This window comes from Lipotes vexillifer, unplaced genomic scaffold (assembly GCF_000442215.2).
Source record: "Lipotes vexillifer unplaced genomic scaffold, Lipotes_vexillifer_v1.1 scaffold108, whole genome shotgun sequence".
In the NCBI taxonomy this organism is placed as follows: domain Eukaryota; kingdom Metazoa; phylum Chordata; class Mammalia; order Artiodactyla; family Lipotidae; genus Lipotes; species Lipotes vexillifer.
This window is the reverse complement of record NW_006781176.1, coordinates 464,014-483,668: the sequence shown is the minus strand read 5'-3', so window position 1 is coordinate 483,668 and position 19,655 is coordinate 464,014. Positions and strand designations below refer to the sequence as shown.

Here is a 19,655-nt window from a genome sequence, read left to right as displayed (position 1 = left end):
TGAGTGCAAGGTACTGTCATGATTTAACCATTAGCTGGTGGATATACCTGGTGCTTTCTGTGCATTAATTTGCTTTCTTTGAAAAGTGAGGGCAGTGGTACTCTTTATTAGGCAGAATTTTAAGAGTACAATACTTCTTCCCTTTAAAAAAAAAGGGAGTTAACATATTTTGGCAAGTATGTAGAGAAATCTGAACCCTTGTGCACCACTGATAGGATTATAAAATAGTGTGATCACTGTAGAAAAAAGTATGGAGAAGCCTCATGAAAACAGAACTACCATATGATCCACCAATCCCTCTTCTGGGTATACATGCAAAGAACTGAAAACAGAGTCTCGAAGAGATATCTGCCCAACAATGTTCATAGCAGTATTCAAAATAGCCAAGAGGTGGGATCCACCTAAAGCTCCATCAGTGGATGAGTGGATAAACAAAATGTGATACATACACACACACACACACACACACACACACACACACACACACACATTACTCAGGTTTAAAATGGAAGGAAATTCTGTCACATGCTGCAACACAAATGATCCTTGAAGACATCATGCTAAGTGAAATGAAAGTCAAAAAAAAGACATACACTGTATGATTGCATTTATATGAGGTATTTAAAGTAGTCAAATTCAAAACAACAGAAAGTAGAAGGGTGTTTACCAAGAATTGAGGAAAGAAGAAAAGGGGAGTTGTTGTTAAATGGGTTATAGAGCTTCAAACTTGCAAGATGAAAAAGCTCTGGAGATCTACTGCACATGTGATTATACATAACACTACCAAACTGTACACTTTTAAATGGCTGAGATGGCAAATTTTATGTTATGTGTTTTTCACCATCACAACAAAAATAGATAGATAGACAACTTAAAAAAAGAACACAGTTGGTCTATAAAAGATTATCTTTAAGGATTTAGTTTGGCTAATTAAAAAAAAAAAGCTTTTAGTAAAGATGGAGCAAACATCTGGTTAGAGAGGCAAGCAATAGGGTAGCATGACCTGTTGAGCAACACCTCACTTTCTCCCCAATAGTACTGTTTTGTTTTCTCCCAGTTTAGAAGACCACCCCCATCCATTCCCCCAGCACCCTACAGTAAACATACAAAAGCAAAACTTCTGGGGGGACAAAGTTCCACTTAGCTTCCTGCTGCTGGAGACCCAACTCTTCCCCACAAGAGCACTTGAAACATTCATGTGAAATAAGCCCTTTTAAAAACACTATTTTATTCATCTGAGCTAAGGGAGTAGAGATGAGATAGAGGAGAATTTATTTACTTAATGCAATGACGTGTGAAGAGATAAGGGTTGCACCAGGGCAGTCAGTGGAGATAAAAATTAAGAGGCAATACATTTTAAAATTGTCAAGTAAGAAGTGCAATACCTGGGGACTTCCCTGGTGGCGCAGTGGTTAAGAATCTGCCTGCCAATGCAGGAGACATGGGTTCGAACCCTGGTCCAGGAAGATCCCACGTGCTGCAGAGCAACTAAGCCCGTGCTCCACAACTACTGAGCCTGTGCTCTAGAGCCCACAGGCCACAACTACTGAAGCCCGCGTGCCTAGAGTCCATGCTCTGCAACAAGAAAAGTCACTGCAATGAGAAGCCCAGGCACCGCAACTGAGAGTAGCCCCCGCTCGCCGCAACTAGATAAAGCCCGTGCACAGCAACGAAGATCCAACGCAGCCAAAAATAAATAAATTAATTAAAAAAGAGGTGAATACCTGGATGTCAGGACCAGGGGGAGTGACTTTGTTTAATGAAAAGCAAACATTGTTTTAGACATAAAGCACCCACAAGTCATGAAATTGGCCAGACATCCCTAGAGCAATGTGGTTCCAAGGCATGGTACACCAGTTCTTCTCTTCACTTGAAATGTGTTTCTGATGAAATCTACTTTCAGTCAACATTCTTCCTCTGGCATTTAAGGTCTTCCCTCCATTCAGGGCAGCTCCATTTTGGTCTGTAGCATTCAGTGGACTCCTGGGTAACCTTTTGTTTTATTCAAAAATTCTACAGCTGCAAAGTTTGAAAACCACTGAACCAAATATGTATGACATTTCAGTGGCTTGACCCTGTGGGTATCCATCTATTTTGTATGCAACAGGGCTCCTCAACCACGACACTACTGCCAGGTCAGGAGGCTATAGCTTCGTTGTAAGGGCTGTCCTGGGCACTGTGGGATGTTTAGCCTACACCTGGGCCTCTACCTCCTAGATGCCAGTAGCATCCCTCCCAAATTCTCTAGTCATGACAATCAAAAAGTCTCCAGACACTGCCAAATATCCCCTGGGAGGCAAAATCCTCCCAGCCCAGACTCTAATCTGTTTGTGGTCTGTTGCTATTTTATACTAGCTTCTCCTTCTCTTCTAATGGTAATGTTAAACTTGGCTAACACTATATTATTGGTGATTTCTTTTTAATGGGTAGGAAGAGAAAACAAACAGGCTAGAGACTCTAACAGATATATGGGTATTTGCCTACCACATTTCAAAATTGACAGGAGAAAAAGGTTGCTTGGTTACCTGAAACACAAGGCATATGAAGTTTCTATGCCTTAGGCATTTCAGGACCTAAAAGTAAAATCTATTTGTCTAGATACAGGCATTTCAAAAAACAAAAAAAAAAAAGCAGGACTATATATACTACTCAGCAGTAGGAAACTTCCATAAACAAGATAGGTGACTTATAAAAATTAATATAGTATTAGGCTCAGGTGAAGAGGGAAAAAGGACTTTTTGAATGAATAATAAAACACAGAAATCACTGTGGGAAAGTGGAAAAACAGAGCTTTGCAATAAGACAATTTGCATCTGAATCTTAACTCCATCTGCTTTACTTTCTTATCTTGGTAAGACATTTAATCCCTCTGATCCCAGAATAAAAAAAAAGAAAGAAAGAAAAGAGCCCATTTCATTTCCTTACATTGCTTGAGGAAGGGGACAGTCTTTTAACCATCTGTATTTCTAGTACCCAGAAAATAATATAAATGTCTATAAATGAGTTTTAAGTGAAAAATATCAAGATTCCTTTCTTCTTTTAAGAGTTATACAAATCACTTTATATTTTTAAGATTTCTTGCTTTTCAGTAATTTTCAGCTCCACACCTAAAATTATTTACAGTGTTCATGAATGGCTTGTGACTGACCAGGAATGGTAATGAATGGTTTTAATTTATCTTTGTTTTTTTTTCCCCCCCCAAAAGTCAAAAACAAGACACTTGACAGAAACTAACACACCACTGTAAAGCAGTTATACTCCAATAAAGATGTTAAAAAAAAAAAACACAAGGCACTTGAAAAATGAGGGGTTTTGGGGGGTTTTTTGGCCTCGCTGCGTGACTTGCAGGGATCTTATTTCCCCAACCAGGGACCAAACCCCACCCTTCACAGTGAAAGCGCTGAAAAGTGCGGAGTCCTAACCACTGGACCACCAGGTAATTCCCCTTGAAAAATGAGGTTTTATACAAAAAGATTTAGACTCGTCCTGAACCACAATTCTACATCTAGCAGTAACCTTAATAATGATTATACCATTCAGGGGTCAAGGGAGATGTCTGTCATAGCACCACAACAGCCCTCCACCAGGGAGTAGCGATTTCTCACCTTCAAATAAAAAAACACGAGCCAAAATGATGGGGAAATCCTGGTACAACTATGCTGACCCCTGATTAAGTGACAGTGGAAAATAAGGATGGCAGCTCATCTTAGCACTTTTACAGAGATGAGAAGCTGTAAAAAACTAAGCTTTATGTTTATGAGCCTTTCATTTTATTTCTATAAAGACCTACAGCTTTGTATACTCAATGACATTTAAATTATCTGATCATATCAAAGGGTAGTATCATATCAGTATCTCATTGTTCACATATCACTAATACGTGACATGCATTTTATCCCCTTCCCCTCACAGTCATCATCCCATCCCTCTCTAGCAAAAACAGTTTTCAACTCTTCCCTCTTCCAGCTGAAGTTAGGACATCTATTCTTTTCTTAAAAGTCTCTGGGAATGGTCCACGGTTGTCTTCAGTTATTGGGAGAAATTGTCATAAAGAACATGCTTATAAAAATCCTGTAGCACATCACCTTACTGAAGGAAAAAGAGAAACATGAAAATATTTTCTGCCACTTACAAACACCGTACAATTTTTGCTTCCCATGGTTGAATGAAAAAGTTTGAAGAGTTTAGATGTCAAACTCTGTTTCTTGGATCTGTTTGGTATCAGATCCCATGGACAATGGAAATTTGCTAGATGTGCGTGGTTTCTGGTGATTCACACGCCAAACAAATGGGAGAAAAGGCATTAATTTTCCCAATATTCAGAATATTATTTCATTCCAAAAGAAATGTCACTTATAAACAGTACCTCCTCCTCCATTTTATGTTCTGCTGAACTTTTCTTTATGTACATCATTTGGTTACATAATTTGTGGCATGAGACAGTTAGACAAATGAAACAATGCTCAGCATTTTAACCAAAAGTAATATTCAGGGTGCTGGAAAATGAATCTTTACACAAAAGACACATCTAGTGTCAAAGTAAACTTCTTATACAAATCCTAACAAAGGACAAATTTAATTTATAAGTGATAAGCTTGAACAAAACATTTAAAATTTCAAAACAAGTTACGCTACTTTAAGCATTGTTCATCAATGGATTTAAAAACCTTATAGTATTGGTCAAGTTTTGATATGCAGAGACAGCAAAGTGTACATAGGTGATTTATGCTTTCTATAACACTCAATCTTGGTTTGGAGTTTGAAAGCTAGGCTTTCTAAAATGCCTAATGTAACCTAAAATTCTAATGTAGCCTGAAATTCATGATATTCTAGGCCAGGCAAGTTGACCTCCTAAATAACGTGTTCAGACTTTTTTTAACTAGTAGTTTCTTAGTCTCTCATAAGCTACCATTTTTGTATTACCTTGGGCTTCTTTATTACTAGAGATCTTCCTTTAGGCTTTAACGTCTTGTTACCTGTACTGCGGTATTTGTATAATATATTTCCTTCATTTTGCATTCAGTGGGAGCTATTCTATGATTAACCTCATCTGCTTCAGGGTGATATAGAACAGCAGCTCCTGAGGTCCTCTTCTAGCTCTCATTTCGAAGACCTCTGAGTCACATGCTACAGGCTATTGGCAACATCACCATGAGCTTCCCTGACTCCAAGGACTTCAATGACTCCAAGACAGGACAGAGTTGCTGACCTTTGGGTCCATGTGTCCACATTCAACCATTTTTAGGTTGTTGTGTTATAAGTTTTCTGGAACTAAACATAAGATTTGTTACTGTTTCCTTTTTTTTTTTTTTTTTTTAATGTCTAGTTTTTAACAGTAGCCCCACAGTGCCTGGCACATCACATATAGAACTTAAGAATACTATTTTTTTTTTTTTTTTTTTTTGCGATATGTGGGCCTCCCACTGTCGTGGCCTTTCCCGTTGCCGGATGCGCAAGCTCAGCGCCCATGGCTCACGGGCCCAGCCGCTCCGCGGCATGTGGGATCCTCCCGGACCAGGGCACGAACCCGTATCCCCTGCATCGGCAGGCGGACTCTCAACCACTGCGCCACCAGGGAGGCCCTTCCTTTTGTTTTTAACGGAGTCTTTCTATCTGATTAAAATATCTGTTCTTCTAGGAATCATAGTATACAAGTTCTTCTGGAGCCATAAAAATATTAAGGCCATAAGTAATACACAAAAAGAATAAAAATTCAAGAGCTGTCTAAAATAACTAAGTTCAGAAATTCTATGGCATGGGACTTCCCTGGCGGTCCAGTGGTTAAGACTTTGCCTTCCAATGTGGGGGGTATGGGTTTGATCCCTGGTTGGGGAGCTAAGATCCCACATGCTTTGGGGCCAAAAAACCAAAACATAAAGCAGAAGCAATATTGTAACAAATTCAATAAAAACTTAAAGAAAAAAAAAAAGAAATTCTATAGCCAATCACAGCATCTGGAAAATGTATAATAATTGACATAATATTTTATATACTGCCACATTCAATGAAGATAAACATAAAGGATGCAGCACAAATTAAAGATAAGAGATTAAAATGCAGATAATGGATAAGGTACAAATGTTTTAAAATTATTTCCTTTGTTATATCATGAATCTACTAAAACTCTACAGCTACACAAATACTACCTATAAAAATTCTTTTAGGAACTAGCACTACCAAGAGAAAAACGGAGATTGGTGATGAAATCTCAAAATACCTTTATAAAAAGAAAGACCTGTTGAAAATATTCAAAAAACAAATCTTGTATTAGGCCTATTAACTAAAACTACACAGTTTATAGTGAATCAGCATCTAATTTCTGTGGTAGGAAACAGAGTTAATCCATTCATGGAAATCCAGCACTGAACAGTACAAACAGTTGCCAAATTTCCCTACTGCTAATTTGGGCCAATGAGCATAAAACTTTAAAATTTTCTTTATAAGTGTTTTCTTTGGGGAGGAAATGCTAGAGAATACAAAGAAAAGACTGGAAAACAGGAGACAGGAACTTGTATAGCTATTTAAAAGGGGGTCACCTACAATAAATACTAAAAATTTGCTCTGAAAAAGCAATACAGAAATAAAAATTCTAAAAAGCTGAAGTTAGTCTATCTTTACTTGAGGTTTTTAACCTTTCAGCATTAAAAAGAAGCATCTTAAGCAAACTAAAATGCCCAAACATTCAAAGCTGTTAAAATTCTCAAATAAACAAATTACCCCATAGCTTGAGTTAAAGATCCACAAAAAAGCTGACATAATTTTTCAATAGAAATAAACAGCAAAGGTTATATCATATTTATTTATTATTTTTTTTTTTATTTTATTATTTTTTGTGTGTGTGTGGTACGCGGGCCTCTCACTGCTGTGGCCTCTCCCATTGCGGAGCACAGGCTCCAGACGCGCAGGCTCAGCGGCCATGGCTCACGGGCCCAGCCGCTCGGTGGCATGTGGGATCTTCCCAGACAGGGGCACGAACTCGCGTCCCCTGCATCGGCAGGCGGACTCTCAACCACTGCGCCACCAGGGAAGCCCCATATTTATTATTTAGACTAACTTCCAGACTTTAATTAAAATTTCCTCCCAAAAAGGGAGAGGGAATACATTTAAGGAAGTTGCTACTACTGAACAGCTAAAAGTAAAATAAAGCAACAATGAACAAATGTATTCTAAATAGCTACTATATAGACTACCAAATTAAAACTCATAATTGTAAAAATAATATTGTACATATTAATGCTAATTTTTATATGTAAAATAATCAGTTTTCTCTTTTAGGCAGCAATTACCCTCCAATATGGCCCTTACTCAGCTGAGCCAAAGGATGTAAGGGAGCTGCACCAGGATGTTCATAAAGCTGATAAAACAGAATGCCAAAATTACAGAGGAAGGGTAAAGGACAGAGAGGTGAGAAACAAAGTCCAGTGTCTTTTCATGTAGACCCAAAACTTGAAAGGAATGAAATTATAAATTATCAATCTAGTGATTTATTTATGATACTCAATCTAAGGCATTTCAGTAATCTTCATGGGTCAAATTAAAAGGTCAGACCCTTTTTAAGACCCCCTTTGGTAAAAAATATTATTTAATTTAGTAAATTAAATAGTAAATATTATTATCTCATCAGTGGGAGATAGAATTTTGCAAAACAAACTTTCCCTTCTCTGCCTTAAGCCTAGTCTCATTTTATGAACGAGATGCTATAAAAATGGTGCATTATTTATTTAGGGGAGAATGGGGAGGGGAATGGTGAATCCACCCTTTCAATCTATTTGCCTTCACAAGCTAGGATTCAGCATGTAAGATGAAATTCTATTCTACAGGGAATGGAAATTTTTTCTCTATTCACCTTAATATTTATCTGGACACGATTTTGAAAATCAGGGAATGAAGTCATATACTATGATACTGATAGTACTGGTGAGGTAATTAAGAAACTTAACTTACCATTTTTTAGGTTTTGATAAGGGTTTGTACTTGCTGTATTTTACACGCCACTCAAGAACTTCTTTACAACGCTGACATACTCCATCATGAAGTTTTGCATTAATTTTCTTAAAAAGAAACAGAAAAACAAATTGAGAATTTCACTTGTGAGCCAGCATTACAAACCCCAAAAGGTACATGAGAAATTTAAGGTTTTTTTAATTTTAATTTTATTTATTTATTTTTATAAATTTATTTACTTTTGGCCGCGTTGGATCTTTGCTGCTGCGCGGCCTTTCTCTAGTTGCAGTGAGTGGGGGCTACTCCTTGTTGTGGTGCGCGGGCTTCTCACTGCGGTGGCTACTCTTGTTGCAGAGCACGGGTTCTAGGCATGTGGGCTTCAGCAGTTGTGGTGCACGGGCTCAGTAGTTGCAGCTCGCAGGCTCTAGAGCACAACCTCAGTAGTTGTGGCGCGCGGGCTTAGTTGCTTCATGGCATGTGGGATCTTCCCGGACCAAGGCGCAAACCCATGTCCCCTGCATTGGCAGGCTGATTCTTAACCACTGCGCCACTAGGGAAGGCCTAAGTTTTTTTTTACATAGCAACCTAACTTCAACCTGGGTTAACATTTTATGGTATACTATGTATTTTTATGTACATTATCAATTTGGTTCTTTACCAAGGCAAAGATCCTTAACTGGCTGTAGCTCAGAATCATCTAGGGAGCTTCTTAATTTCCTGGAAAGAGTATTTTAAGCACATCCCCATTGATTCTGATGCATGTTTATTTTACAACTCAAACTGTATAGTTAAGATATATGCATTTTACTGTATGTACGTTATATCTCAAAAAAAGGTAGTAATAAAAAGGAAAGTCTAATTAATATTTTAAGACTACTGTTTTGACAATTCAAATCTTACCACTGAGAAATTAGACAGTCCTGAATTGTCAGTCTGCAGGGGACAGCAGAGACTAAGAAACTTGAGAAAGGAGAGCCAGGGAGAAGCAGCTGGAAGCAAGAAGGTATTTAATTATTCAATTTAAACCTTTTGTATTCTCATGTAAAGATGTCTTAGAAAAGTTACCTTGCTAACCTGGTTTCTTCAAAACAGAAAATAAATATGTGCATGTGACTGTGGTAGAAAAGGGGCTTTATGAAGAAAATAAACATTTTTATTATAATATTAGTCTCAAAATGTGTTGGGAAATGAGGAAGGGAAAATTTTAAATGTGTCATGTGTTCTCACAACAGCTTTATATTTTATAACACATTTATTTGACTCAGGACCTAGACTATGTATTTTCACTAAGTACTCTGGGAATTCTCTAACTTACTTTGGTTGTGGAAGCCTGGTCTTTGCCTATTGTTGGAATAATGAAGAAAGGACATTTTCAGTTCGCTTCCTTTGTTTCCTTTTTAAATTTCTCAAAAGGAGAAAAAAAAAAAGCATCCCAAAAGATGCACATTCTTTGGAAGGTTATCTGATACTGAGTTAAAATCACAATATTTAGAAATCATCTTAAAGAAAACAAAACTTCTAAACAGCACTTGATATTCTTTAAAGTTCTAAACAAGAAGGTAAAATAATGACAAAACGTTTATTCAAAGAGATATTTATTTCAAGGGTATTTTCAAAAACCATAAATTAAGCTGTGAATACATTATGTGTGAATTTAACACTGTGGTGAAAAACATATTCTATTACTTATGAATTGTGTGTGGGGATTCTTTTCTTCCTGACCTAGAAGGAGAGTCCCTGGGAAGGTAAGTTCTGCATGCCACTATATTCCCTCTTTTCTGTGGTCCACTGACTGTTGCCAGAAAGAAGGAAATCTGTGCCTAACACCAAACTCCTCTTATCAACCTTGGCACTTAAGTTATTGCATACAGGGCTTGCTAAGAAACATCCAGAACTAAGGTTCACATTTCATGTTTGATTCTCACTGCCCTCTGTTGCCTAGAATATCTTACCGAAAGCATTGCTTATATCTTCCTAACTCTAACAATAATAGAAACAAACTAATGACTTGATCTATGATTATAATATGAATGTGATATAAACTTTCTAATTAGAATGTTCTTAGAATGCACACCATTTCGTTACCTGCAATTTTATTATATACAACAAGTAGAGTGCTACTTGTTAACTAGGAAGGATTATTTGGTTTCTTGCTTGCTTCTGTTCCAATTTCCGACCATTTCGTCTTGATTTACAAAGCTGTGCATAGTTTGGAAACTGGTTTCTTTAGGGTGGATCGAGAGTAGAACAAAACAGGTCTTTGTGGGAACTCGTCCTGTATGTGATGTGTGAAGCAGTATAAATGGAGACATTGTACAGCATCCACATGACCAGCAGGCACTACTACAAAATTAAACTTGATTTTCATGTGTTAAGAAATGAATGAGAAAAGAAATGAATGAATGAGAATGAACAGTACTTTCACTTAAAAATAATTGCAGAAAGAAAACTGTGTACCTTGCTTTACCGTCTTTTGGCAAACTAGAAAAAGTGAATTCCAGACACCTGAGCAAAGAAAGCCAAATCCTAGTTCTAGGAATCACTCCACCTGGAGCAAAGGAGATGGCAATCTTACCTTACACCTGTGTTTACAACTAACCCAGTTTTGGCAGTTAATTTTAGCATGTCCCTCATGGTAGAAGATAATAGGTTATTTAAGGTTAAGATTTAAGCATGTTCAAATATAAAATCAAAACTTAGTTTTATAAGTACAAAAGCCTTTAAAGATCATTTAGTTTAACAAGCTACTATCCAGATCTCTAAGGGAAAAAAATCATCAGTGGAAGATTCCACTGGACTTAAGAATCTTGGCTAAAAAAAGAAAACCTTCTTTATCAATGAATACTTCTTTTAAAAATTAGAATAGACTTAAGATATATCAGAAGATACTCCTACTTCACATACACATAATCTTAAAAACTGTCTAAGCCATTATTAATTCATACAACACATTTTATAGTAAGTGCTGTTATCCCTGTTAAACGTTGTTATCCCACAATGCATCAGTGGTAAAATAATACAGCAATCCCCAAAAGAAAACTGTGTGAGGACTACAACCCCAAGAAGGCAGCAAGAGCAAATTGTAAATATAACATCTGTATCAATATGCTGATGCTGAAAAATATTTTATAAAATATAAAGTATCATTTAACAGAAGGAAGGCACTACTGTGTTGGGGGGCAAGAATGTGAATAACTTTGAAGAGCAACTAATATAATCTTTCATTAGGATTTTCTGTACATCAAAATTCTTTCAGAAATGCTAAAGGTAAAACAATGGCATATTTTACTTCCCTTCATTAACGGAAAAAAAAATCAAAAAATCAAATTCTCAAGAAAAATGCCAATTCTAACGGCAGCTTAATTTCCATGGAATGGAATGGAATGGTCTTGTTCTCTCCCCTGCCTTACACCAAAATAAGGCATTTGCTGCCAATATAGCTACAACAGTGTTATTCCAGAAAATAGGAATTTTATATTTTAACTATATTTAAAAGTATATATTTTAAAATTTTCTAGTAACACTCCTTTATTCTAAATTTGGTTAGAGGATAAAGGATCTCTGAATTTAGGAGTAAGATATTATATGACTAATAATAATAATGTGAAAATCTGTATTTTAGGTTGTGACTTTCAAATCATAAACTGTATTATTTTAAATCATTTTAATATGGCTAGAACATTGTTGGGCATAAAGTATCTTATAAAATAAATACAACCAAAAATAGATGAGGGAGTCAGATTGAGGGAATAATGAGAGTTGGTAGCGAAAATTACAAAGCAGTCAGGAGTACAGCTGGGAAGTGCACTTGCTAGAAATCGGCCACAAGTGAGATGTGAGTTTTCTAGCAGTCAAAAAAACATGAGCTCTGCTCACCTACCTGATTCAATGTCTGTAACATGCCAAAAATCCAGTTTCTCAGAAGCAGCACAACTATTCTTGTCATTTGAAACCCAAAGTTTCATTTTCCCAAAAAGGACACCATATAATACAGTAAACAATGCTCTCAAAAACATCCTTACAGGGCTTCTCTGGTGGCGCAGTGGTTGAGAGTCCGCCTGCCAATGCAGGGGACGCGGGTTCGTGCCCCGGTCCGGGAAGATCCCACATGCCGCGGAGCTGCTGGGCCTGTGAGCCATGGCCGCTGAGCCTGCGCATCTGGAGCCTGTGCTCTGCGACGGGAGAGGCCACAACAGGGAGAGGCCCTCGTACCGCAAAAAAAAAAAAAAAAAAAAAATCCTTACAATTCAAAGTATTTCACAGAGCTGTTTTCTACCCTAGTTCTCAAAGTAGGCCAGTGTTATAGCATGCCAAACACAGTGTAGTAAAAAAGTTATTTTCAGGTGTGCTAAGTAGATACAGAGGCCTGATATTCATAAGATCTATAGAAATGCACTGCAAATCATAAGGCCATCTTCAATAAATACTTTCTCCCAAATGAGTTCTAAAAACATTCACCTCTATTACGAAAAATTCAAACATGCAGAAAAAAGTTAAAACAATAATACTAACGCATAGCCATATACACTATCTAAAGACAACTGTTAACATTTTATGTGTGTGTACACTTAAAATAAGTTGGAAACATCGAGACACTTCACCTGTCAATCATACATATCCTGGAAATAGACTTTCTCCTTCTTAACCACAATACCATTACCACACCACAGAAAAATGAAAAATAATTCTCTAATATCATTGAATGTAGCCCGTCTACACTGAAATGTCCTCAACTGCTCCCCTGACCCCCCAAATCAGTATTATCTCTCTTGTGATCTAGAAGGGTTTTCCTCTTTTACCCTCTATTACACTGATTTTTTTTTCAATTATTTTTAAAAAAATTTTTATTGGAGTATTGTTGATTTACAATGTTGTGTTAATTTCAGGTATACAGCAAAGTGAATCAGTTATACATATACACTGATGTTTTTGAAAATACCAGGCAAGTTGTATTTGAGAATATTCCACATTCTGTATTTGTAAGATTGTTTTCTCTTGGTGTAATTTAACTCATTGCTTTATGTCCTATAGTTCTGCAAGGTGGAAGTTAGGTTTAAAGGCTTGATTAGATCCAGGTTTAAGATTTTTTTGACAAGAATAGTTCATGTGTGCTGCTGCTGTGTACTCCATATTACTCCAAGTCAGGAGACACAAGATATCCAGTTCTCACCTAGTCAGTGATGAGAAATTTGACTGATCACTTGCTTAAGGTAGTGACTGTCCAGATCTCTTCAAATTACAAAGATTAGCAATAATGTATAGGGATCACGTCAATATGCTGTTCCACAATAACATTTCGCTTCATGGTTTTAGCATCCATTCAAGGTTCTTTGTCTGAATCAATCATTTTAAATGCTAACTCTATCATTCTTTCTACATTAATTAAATTTTTTTTAAAAAAGGCTGACAGCTTAAGTCAGTTTTGAGGTATAATACATATAGAGTAAAATTCACCCAATTTAGGTGTATAGTTCCGTGAATCTGACAATCAAAATATAGAACATTTCCATCCTTCTAAAAAGTTCCCTCATGCCCCTTTGTTGTCAACCCCCAGGCAACACTAATTTTCAGTCTGTTCCTATAGTGTTGCCTTTTCCAGAATGTCATATAAATGAAATGATCAAGTATATAACTATTTGAGGAGCTCATTCCTTTTTATTGGTGAATGGTATTCCATTGCATAGATGTGCTATAATGTTTATTCATTCACCATTTTAAGGACATTTTGAGTTGCTTCTAGTTTGGGGTGCTAATAAATATTTACATACAAATTTCTGTGTGGAAATGTTTTTATTTCTCTTGATTTACTATCTAAGAATGGTATCGTTGGGTTGTATGATAATTTTATGTTTAACTTTGTAAGAAACTAACAATTTTTCAAAGTGGCTACACCATTTTGCATTTCCACTAGCCATGCATGAAGATCCAGTTTTTCCACATCCTTTCCAGTGCTTGAAATTGTAAATATTTTTTTATTTTAGCCATTTGAATAGGTGGATAGTTATCTATTTATGCTTTTAATTTGCATCTCCTTAATAACTGATGATGTTGAATGTCTTTTCATGCACCTACACGCTATCGTGTATTTTCTTTAGTGAAGGATCCAAATCTTTTGCCATTTCTTTTTCTTTTAATTGTATTGTTTTGTTTGTTTTCTCATTATTTTGATGTGAGGTTCTGTATATATTCTAGATACCTGGCCTTTACTGATACATACTTTGCAAATATATACGCGCAGGCTCAGCGGCCATGGCTCACGGGCCCAGCCGCTCCGTGGCATGTGGGATCTTCCCGGACCGGGGCACTAACCCGTGTCCCCTGCATTGGCAGGTGGACTCTCAATCACTGCGCCACCAGGGAAGCCCCCAATCTGTGCTTTTATTTTCATTATCTTAACAGCGTTTTTCTAAGATAAAATCTTTTAAATTTCAAAGAACAATGTTTCGATTTTTTCTTTTATGGACCATGCTTTTAGTGCCAAATATAAGAAGTCTTTGAAGAATCGTGATTTTTACCTACGTTTTCTTCTGGAAGTTCAGTAATTTTAGGCCTTACATTTAGTCTATGATCTATTTTGAGCTCATTTTTGTACATGGTGCAAAATACTAGTAAGAGGTTTATTTTAAATTATCTATGGGTGGGACTTCCTGGTGGTGCAGTGGTTAAGAATACGCCTGCCAATGCAGGGACCATAGGCTGGATCCCTGGTCCAGGAAAATCCCACATGCCGCAGAGCAACTAAGCCCGTGCGCCACAACTACTAAGCCTGTGCTCTAGAGCCCGCTAGCCACAACTACTGAAGCCTGTGCACCTACAGCCCGTGCTCCGCAACAAGAGAAGCCACCTTAATGAGAAGCCCGCGCACCCTAAACAAGAATAGCCCCCGCTCACCGCAACTAGAGAAAGCCCGTGCGCAGCAACGAAGACCCAATGCAGCCAAAATAAGTAAATAAATAAATAAATTTACATATTATCTATGGGCATCCAAGTTCTAGCATCACTGAATTGTGTTTGTATCTTTGTCAAAAGTTAAGTATGTGTGAGTCTATTTTGGACTCAATATTCCATCACATTAATCTGTGTCTACTCTTTCTTCAGTACCACCCTGTCTTGATTACTGGAGCTTTAAGGTCTTGAAATCAGTACTGTGTCTCCTCCAAATCTGTTCTTTTTCAAAACTGTTTTGGCTATTCTAGTTCCTCTGCTTTTCTGTATACATTTTAGGATCAATTTCTTAATTGTAACAAAAAAAAGCCTGCTATGGACCTACTAGAGAATGGACTTGAGGATACCGGGAGGGGGAAGGGTAAGCTGGGACAAAGTGAGAGAGTGGCATGGACATATATACATTACGAAACAAAATAGATAGCTAGTGGGAAGCAGCCTCATAGCACAGGGAGATTAGCTCAGTGCTTTGTGACCACCTAGAGGGGTAGGATAGGGAGGGTGGGAGGGAAGGAGATGCAAGAGGGAAGAGATATGGGGACATATGTATATGTATAACTGATTCACTTTGTCATAAAGCAGAAACTGACACACCATTGTAAAGCAATTATACTATAATAAAGATGTTTAAAAAAATTTTTTTAAAAAGCCTGCTATGATTGCAATTAGGATTATATTGAAACTATAAATAAATTTGAGGGAGAATTGACATCTTAACAATACTGACTATTCCAATCCATCACCATTGCATTCCTGGGATAAGCCTCATTTGTCTGAGGTATATTATCCTTCTTATTGGTGAATACAATATGCTAATATTTCACTGAAGATTTCTGTGTTTATGTTCAATGAGCGATATTGGCCCATAGTTGTTTGTTCATTTGTTTTTGTTGCTGTTGTTATTTTTTGCATTACGCGGGCCTCTCACTGCTGTGGGCTCCCCCATTGCGGAGCACAGGCTCCGGACGCGCAAGGCTCAGCGGCCACGGCTCACAGGCCCAGCCGCTCCGCTGCACGTGGGATCTTCCCGGACCGGGGCACGAACCCGCGTCCCCTGCATCGGCAGGCGGACTCTCAACCACTGCGCCACCAGAGAAGCCCTGTTCCTTTGTTTTAATAACGTCTCTGGTTTTGGTGTTTAGTTCAGCTGCTAGAGGATTCATATAAAAGGGTTAAAAGGACTTAAAATATTAGTAAAGATTTTATATATCTTAGAAGAACACTAGAATATTAAAAGTCTTGTAGAATAAGCTCAAGTTCTTATTTTTAAATGTTTAAAAGTACATTTATATGTTAAAAGTGTTTTTTTGGTTACAAACCAAGAAAAAGTTTATCCTAACTAGATGGAGTTCAATTTCTTACAGCTAGCCTTTGGTTTATCATATTATACAACACTTTAGGAAATCAAATTTATCGCTCAGTAAATATGTACGGGGAAGGGGAAAAAACAGAGTTCAAGCTTCACATAGAAATCTCTTTTGTATTCTGTCCAGTAGTCTGTAAATTTTGTTCATCTCCTACCACCTCATTTGGTTTTACAACTAGTTCTTTCCTTTTAATGCTTTTTTTTCCCCACTGTGTATTAACAATGGTATATTATATTGTATAATTTTCTTATGACAAGAATTTATTACTTTTGTAAATGAAAAATAATTTTACTGATCAATTTTATAGATTTAAAACAATATGAGCACTTATATATAAATATTCACATTATAGAAATTTCTTTTCACTCAGAGATTCTATACTTTCCAGCATTTCAAGCATATATATTTATAGAAATTTGTACTTTTTAATGTATGCATTGTTTTATAACTTATCAATTTTTTTCATAAGAGTATATATACTTTTAAAACATGTTTTCATTGGCTGTATTATATTCTCTCAGAGTAATACTTTCATTTACTTAACCTATTCTCTGAGAGTTTGCTTGTTTCCAACTTCTGACTGAATACATATATTTTTAAATGTACTATGTTATAAATATCAGAAAACTTCTAATGAACATGCAAATTCTCATTTACACAAAACAAGTTCTTATCTCATTTCAACAAAAGAGTAAAAATAACAGGAATTTTATCAGAGGTAAAAACTCATAGTAAAGAATAACTGTCCCTTTCTTAAATCAAGTACATAATTATTTGGACATTAAAGCAAATGTTTCCTAATACTGTCTATAAAAATTTGTTTTGTTTTTTTATCCTGGCAGTTAAAATAGAAGACATTGCCACTTTCCTTTTCAAAAAGGGAATTAAAAATCATTCTTGCTGGGAATTCGCTGGCGGTCCAGTGGTTAGGACTCGGCTCTTTCACTGCCAAGGGCCCAGGTTCAATCCCTGGTCAAGGAACTAAGATCCCGCAAGCCTCTCAGGACAGCCCCCCCACCAAAAAAAGCATTCTTGCTATAATCAACAATACCACAATTACTATAGATAGAACACCACTATTACATGATCCAGAATATTAATACTGAGTTCTAGTCTCTTAAAACTTTCAAACGTACAAACTCTTTTTTAATGTAATAAGAAGTAATAGTCTGAATGTCTATTACTCTCAGAAATACCTTATTTGGATAAGTTACTGAGTCTTACTATTTTTATGTATTTTATTATTTCACAAAATGAGCTAGTTATATAAATAGACCAGAAATACTTCTGAAGTGAGTTCTTGTAATAAAATTGGTTTATTGTCATTTAAGGATAAAAAGAAGACCAAAGTTACTATACGCTTACTTCTTTTTAGGAAACTACATTGGTTTAATGTAGCTAATTAGAGATTAGCTCTCAACATTTATAAGCAAAATATTACCTTAGTGTTCTAAAATACTTGATATACATATATATATATATACATCAAATACATAAACATTTCAGTTACCAATATTTGATTCTTCACTATATAAAATTCTAATTAAAAGATACCTAAGGCATAATATGAGGTATATTTCTACTGTAAGTTAAAATAATTTTCCTCCCTGAAGTCTAGTCCATCTTCCTCTCATTCACTCTGTATTCATCTTAAGTCCTTAAAACACCAATACCAAGCACAGCAAAGTGAAAATATATACTAGAAATACTCAAAATTCTCCTCTTGTTCAACATATTTACAATACTAGCTTTTCTAGTCACGAAATAGTATTGGATTCCCTCTCCCATTTTTTTTTCCTTTTACTGCTGAAATGTTTAACAAACGACATCTGCAAAAATAAACAATTGCATTTTCATCCAGAGACTGAATATAAAATGAGTTCTGATCATCCTAAACAGAGGACTATTCTCTCAAAAAGTGGGTAGAGCTATTGTCAGTTGCAATTATACAGAGAGGGTCTATGTACAAACTACCTACTGATTTATTTCAGCAGCCATGCAAACTACTCAGATTTTCACTGACAAGCTGAATGCAGACAGACACTTAAAAGAAGCCACACCTGCCTACAGGCAGAAACATGCTGTTGCAATATCTTCTGGCAGTAGCAAAACCTATTAAGAAAGCAATTTTTTTTCCAAAGTATATTTCACTCATTTACTTTTAAGGAAAAATTAAAATAAATTGGCGCTGTAAATTTTAACAAGCAAATATTTCTGAAGGATTCTAACAACCAAATCACTGCACTGATAAACCAATCACATCTTTAGAAGGTGTGGTCAGCTGGAACAAAGAGCAGTCTGGTATGAAGATTTTTAATTCTCTCCATCTTGTTCTAAAAGGAACAGTTCAGGAGGACATGTTATGAATGTTAAAAAATATTTCCATAGAAGGACCCAAAATGCAACGCTAAGAACAAATTATAAGCAGAACATAGAATAATCTCCTGAGGACAAGAGAAATTTTGCCTTACAACAATCAAAACATTGGGAACTTAGTATTTTAAGATAATGTGCTTTCAATTATATCTGAGCCATCTTCATTATTAACTATGGGACGTTTTTAGTAAATAAATAACCCAAGAATAACTTCTCTAAGAGGAAATAGCATTATTGTCAGAGCAGTTTTATGGGAAGTAAGTTTTTTCTCCCTCAAAATTTTGCTGTAAATGGTCAAAATGTCAATGATTTTATCAAGGGATAATCTGTGTCGTTCCTGAAAAAAGACCCGCCTTACAATGTAGGATTGTACCCCAAACTCCATTTGCTCCTTCTTAAGATCCTTTGCTAATACTTCTTCCTCTGATTACCCCTTAAAATTATACATTCCTCAATATTTAGTCATCAACTCACTCACTCACCTGCCCACTCTCTCTCTGTCTTTGTCTCTCCTTCAACTTAGATGTCTACCAAGGAGGTGATACACTTTTCCTTAGAAAGAAAGTTGATTACTATAGTTGAAACACCACTGGTTAGTGTGAGAAGAAATAATAACAATAATGGTAATAATAATAATAATAATGACATTTATATAGTATTACCTTAAAAAATCAATATTCACAGTTAATCATATCATTTCCTCATGACTATCTTAGGGATAAATAGTATTATTCCTATTTTACAGATGAAGGAACAAATCCAGACAGGTTTAACAATCTGCCTACAATCACACAACTACAAAGTCATACAACCAGGGCTCAAGACCATGCTGACTCCAAATTCCATATTTTGCCCCACCATTCCATACTGTCTCTCTTTTAGAAACTAAATCTCAGGGCTTCCCTGGGGGCACAGTGGTTAAGAATCCACCTACCAACGCAGGGGACAGGGGTTCAAACCCTGGTCCGGGAAGATCCCACACGCCGCAGAGCAACTAAGCCCATGTGCCACAACTACTGAGCC

General features: G+C 36.4%; 1 protein-coding gene across 1 annotated transcript in view; it reads right to left on the bottom strand.

The window, feature by feature from the left end:
- Positions 1–19,655, bottom strand: part of CUNH9orf85 (chromosome unknown C9orf85 homolog) — a 60,376-nt gene that overhangs the window by 24,379 nt on the left and 16,342 nt on the right. Inside the window, exon 2 of the mRNA XM_007454495.1 lies at positions 7,945–8,051. Coding sequence (XP_007454557.1) covers positions 7,945–8,051 — 107 coding nt within the window. The remainder of the gene's footprint in view (positions 1–7,944; positions 8,052–19,655) is intronic.